We start from the raw sequence: 5264 nt of genomic DNA, 5'->3' as shown, positions 1-5264 counted from the left end.
AGATGATGCTGGGGCTACGCAAGACAGCAGGGCTTGCCCTGTTACATCTCCTGCGAGGCCAACAGAAATAATTGGAAGAAAAGACAAAGCAGTGGAAGATTTTCACAGCCTGAAGAAGGGCTGCTTGTTCCTTCCCACTTTGTCAGTCTGTCTAACGGAAGTGGTGTCTGCAGGGCTGCCCCAGCTGCAGGAGCAGTGCTGCAATAGCGGGGGGTGCCATATCATGTCTGGGGGTCTTACAGCACCCAGACCACTGCTTTCTGCACTGCCAGGACTCCATTGCCAGAGGGATGCCCTCAGCCACTGGCGTTTGGGTCTCAGGCAGACGGCCCTGCGTGCCCTGCCCGGTACCATCCCTGCACGTGCTGCCGTTGTGCAGTGCCGCAGCCGCCCAGCTCAGCGGGTGGGATGCAGGAGCACCCTGCGTGGAGCACAGCTCCTTCGGGGAGAGCGGGCTCTGCACACCCACACCATGAAACGGGTGTGCAAAATCACAGCCCTGCTTGGGGAAGCCTAGGCAAGCCATGCTTGCCCCATCTGTAGAGGAGGGGTGGTGGGCTCTACCCAGAGCTGTGCCTGTGCTACCAATTAGAATACGCTGGGGAGAGTTTGGCCAAATGAACCAGGCAATGACTAAGGAAGGAAAAGCCTTAAAAATTGACTTGTGTGTGTATGTGTGTGCTGTACAGTGTCAGCTTTGCACCATCCTAGTGACTAAATGGTCTCATTCCTTCCTCCTCTTTTGCAGTGACTGCTCCCAGCTCCCCCTTGAGCCCCCCCATCTCTCCCGTCTTCCCCACTCCGGAGCCATCAAGCAGCAAGAATGGGGAATGCACCGTCTGCTTTGACAGCGAGGTGGACACGGTGATCTACACCTGCGGACACATGTGCCTCTGCAACACCTGCGGTCTTAAGCTGAAAAAGCAGCTCCACGCCTGCTGCCCAATCTGCCGACGGGTCATCAAAGATGTTATTAAAATATACCGCCCTTAGCGCCCGGCTCGGGCTGTAGGAAGGGGGAACGCCGCTAGCAGTAACCATGCCTTTCCGTCCCTGCTTATGGGTTATCGTGCTGGTCAGTCGTTATCAAGTGGCTCGTTATCTGTGTTTCCTTATTTGACTGGTAGGGCACAATTCAGGGATAAAATTGAGCTGAGGATCATGTGGGGCCCAAAGGCACAGCTGCCGTGCCGGCCAGGCTGTGTGCCCATGGGCGAATCCAGGGAATCGCGGTCTGGACCCAACCCAGCTGCAAATGAGAAATTTCCCGTGCAAAGGCTCCTTTTTCCCCTCCTCCTCTGGAGGAGGAGGCTCGCTGTGGTGCGGATCAGGAAGGGGAGGTTGCCACTTGGCCAGTGCCGGGTGCCACTGGGCTTCCCAACCCTGAAACCCCAACAGCTCTGGGCTGCTGCCGGGCGCTTGCGCTGTGGTGGAACAAAATTAGGACAAGGCCCAGTGGGAGGGTTCAAAGTGGACAAAACTGATCTGGAAATGTCACGTTCACCCAAGTAGGGGGAACTAGCTAAAGCCAAAATAGTAGCACAGCCAGATTCTTACTTGTTTGGATCTCACCCCCCTGCACAGGCTTCTGGGGGACATGGAGAAGCTGGTCCAGACTTAGATGAAGCAGCTTTTGCTTTCTGTGGCAGAGCAGGGACTTTCGGCCAGGAAGGCCGAGACCCGGGGAGCAGCCACGGGGTAGCAGCGAGGAGCACGAGGCCACTGCGAGCCCCAGCCACTGCAGCAGTAACGGAGCCCCGGGCAGCAGCTATGGGGGGCCAGTTCAGGCACTGCCCCCATGTCTGGCTGCTGAAGCCGTAAATTGCAGCCTGTGGATGAGAGGGGCGTTTGGATGGGCACGCTGCAATCCTGGCTTAGAAAAAGCATGGGGCTACCACCATCTGCAGTGATGGTGTCCATCACCTCCAGGCACACACGCCTGCATTTTGCTCTGCTCCTCTTGGCCGGCGGCGTAGCTGCAGTCTTGCACCATCCCGCCTGGCTCACCTGCCCTAGCCCTTCCCCTGCAGCCAGCACTGAGGCAGGGCTCAGCCTCCCTCCCGCACCACAGGGACTTCTTGGAGCCTGTGGTGAGAAATTAATTTCTGACCCAGTCCCAGCAGGCTCACTGTTTTTTCTGGGAACTGTGTATGTGCTGATTTTACCTGCTCTTTCTCCTGCCTTTCCAGGTTTCCCAGCACAGGTCCCAGCTGCCTGGCCGCCAGGTCCCAACAGTAGATGAGAACTTGTTGAGATGAACAGAGATCTATCTCACTTGGTCTTCCTTGGGAGGAGGAAAGAAAAAGGCTCTCAGGCATTTATTAGATGTTGGGACTTAAAAGGTAAATGGGTTTCAGCTGTGATATTAGACAGCTGCCAGCAGCAGCAGCCTGGGTGAGCTGGGCAGCATCTGAGCATGCAGCACTGGGGCTGGTGTGAGGGCTTGGTGTCCCCCTCTGTGCTGCTCCCGCAGGAGCTGCCCTCCATTCTCCGTCCTCTGCCCACTTACATGGCTCCTGAACAGTCCTTCAGCCTGCGCCGGGCCGGTTTCCAGCTGGTCCAGGTTCGTGAAAAGAGAGAGGATGCAAATGGGAGGAGAGAGGGGCTGGTGTCATTCTAGCTCAGTGATCACGTGCCAAGTGCATAAGAATGGCTTTCCTCAGAAAGGTGCAATTACCCCGTTTTAGTCAAAAAAAAAAAAAAAAAAAGAAATAAGAAAGAATAGGAGCCCCTGTACCTTTCAGGGCTTCTGGGCACAGAGGGGCAGCCCAACGCTGTCGGTGTCTGTCACCTCACCTTGCCGTTCACTCTCTGCTCCATGGGTGGTGGTTTGGGGGTGTCAGCGGTGCTGCGCTTGGTTACCGACTGGCACTTGGCCCCCTCCCAGCCCCGCTCTGCCATCAGGGAGAGCTCACCCAGGGGAGCAGCTCATCCTCCTCCCACAGCGGGCTGTGGCTGCCAGCAAACAGGCCATGGAGAAAACCTTTTTTTGCCATTGAAGAGCTAATTAACATTTTAATTATGTGTATAAATGAGAGGCTGCTGTAGAGTGAGATCTCTCACCCATTGGCCTGCTGCATCGGCATGAGAGCCTGCTGGCTTTGCAGAGCACTTTTTGGAAATTCATCTCGTGCCACTGGCTGTGCTGCTGCCAAGTGTGCTCAGCCCTCAGCAGAGCCACGGGCGTTGTGACTGCGGCACGAGTTCACTTTCACCTTTGCAAAAGGAGGCAGTGAGGGCAGCGTTCCAGCAGCTGGAGCCTTGCCCAGCCCTCCGGGCTGCCCTTTGCCCGGGGACCGCAGGCATTGCCTTTGCAGAGACCTCCCCGGTCCCGCGTTTGCAGATCAGGGTCTGGCTGCGGCCAGCGGGCACAGCGGTAAGGGCACGACGATGGCGAAGTATGTGAGCATGGGGCAAAAGGCCAGGGGGGATAGCGCCTGCCTGGGGAGTGGGCTGCAGTGGGACGCCTTTGCATGATGAGGAGTTCAAGGGAAGTTACCCAAATCCACAGCATTAGCTTGGATCAGGTCTGGGCTAGCAAACACCAGCAGCCATCCCTGGGGCTGCTGTCTTGCTTTCAGGGGTGTCCAGTCCCTTTCGGTGGCTGCACACAGCTGCACGCATGGGCAGAGCCGAGTCCCTTTGCTTGGCTGACAGCTCAGGTCCTCAATGAGCAGGGCTAATTGTACCTGGGGTGGGCTTTTTTTTTTTTTTGGTGTAGCTCCTTTTTTTTTTTTTTTTTTTTTTTAAAACCAGCAAGGAGAAATACCAAATGCACCCCAGGCCGTGTCTGAGCTGTTCAGGACACATTGCACAGGTTGAATTTTTGCTCTAGCAGCCGAGACCGGTTTCCAGAAGGGCAGCATCCAGCAAAGAGCGAGCTCAGCCAGAGCAGTGACCAGTGACAGGAGTCAGGGTCCGGAGCGCAGCCGTGCAGCGAGCGGGACATGGGAGCAGTGGACGTGTTGCCCTGCCTACCCGAGAGCAACAGGTATTTTCCAAGATAGGCCTCTTCTTATAAAAGATTGCCAGGAAAAGGTAGCCTCTTACAGATTTAATTGTTCGTACTCGTATTGCTATTTTTTTTAAACAGTCCGATGATATATGATTTGTACAGAAGATCTGTTTGTGCCTTATAAGGGTGTCTGTGCACTTTTTATCCTTTTTAAAGCAACTTTTAAAAAGAAAAAAAAAGGGGGGAGAAAACAACACAGATCAATGGTAGTTTTATAGAATTTTGTGTTCACTGAGAACCCTGCTTTTTTTTATATATATATATAGGAGTGAAAAAGTGTTTATTTCCATGGATTTTCCCCCCTCTCCTCCTACCCTATTTGTTTAAAAATTTAAAAAAAATGTAAGAAAGAAAAAGAAGAGATGGGGGAACTCTTTTACTGTCCCCCTTTCCAAGACAGTTACTCTCCGACGTTACCTTTATGATTCAATACTGTGACCTGTACATCATGTTTAAGCTGAATCAGATTTTGGACCTCTGTATTAGGCTTTTCAAGCAAATCATTTGAGGGACCGGGGAGCTTGGGGGGGGGAGGGCATCGCACGAGGGAGGGAACTGCACTTCTACATGTCAGTGCTCTATAGCGTTGTGTTCAGTGCTGTGTGTTTTACTTTTGTCCATTTACCTGTTTTACTTAATATGATTTTACTTGTTTATGAAACAAATAAACCTTTGGCTTGTATAGAGTGCTCCCAGACATTTAAAAGTGTTTGACCTGGAGGGAGAGCAAATCATAGAATCATAGAATCGCTTTGGTTGGAAAAGACCTTTAAGATCGAGTCCAACCTTAAACCTAGCCCTGCCATCCCACCACTAAACCATGTCCCTAAGCACCTCATCTATCCTTCTTTTAAATACCTCCAGGGATGGGGACTCGACCACCTCCCTGGGCAGCCCATTCCAGAGTCTGACAACCCTTTCCGTGAAGAAGTTCATTCTTCATTTCCAAAGCCTTCATTGCCAAAGCGCAGCAATACTGATACATAGAGGCAGGGCACCTCCATTCAGTTCAGGCACCTCTGCTTCCAAAAAAAAGTAGTTAGGCACTTTAAATAACCTTGCATGAGCTTTGCTTTGCTCCTGGGAGGTGACTGCGGAGTGGCTGCTCAGTCCCTTGATGGGCAGGGGGGATTCTTCGCTCATTTAACCTTCCAAACCCTTGAAAGTTTGGCTGGCACTGCAGTAAAAAGCAGGGGGTGTTTTAGGGCCACAGAGGTGGCGGGGGCCTGTGGGCGGGGGCCCCCTCCCA

General features: G+C 53.2%; 1 protein-coding gene across 1 annotated transcript in view; it reads left to right on the top strand.

Annotated features, from left to right (window-relative positions):
- NEURL1B (neuralized E3 ubiquitin protein ligase 1B) overlaps positions 1-993 on the top strand; it is a 6480-nt gene extending 5487 nt beyond the window's left edge. The window contains exon 4 of the mRNA XM_035902488.1: positions 749-993. Coding sequence (XP_035758381.1) covers positions 749-993 — 245 coding nt within the window. The remainder of the gene's footprint in view (positions 1-748) is intronic.
- The last annotated feature ends 4271 nt before the right edge of the window (positions 994-5264 follow it).

Source organism: Egretta garzetta, unplaced genomic scaffold (assembly GCF_000687185.1).
Source record: "Egretta garzetta isolate BGI_Z169 unplaced genomic scaffold, ASM68718v1 scaffold209, whole genome shotgun sequence".
Taxonomy (NCBI): Eukaryota; Metazoa; Chordata; class Aves; order Pelecaniformes; family Ardeidae; genus Egretta; species Egretta garzetta.
This window is presented reverse-complemented; position numbering and strand designations above follow the sequence as displayed.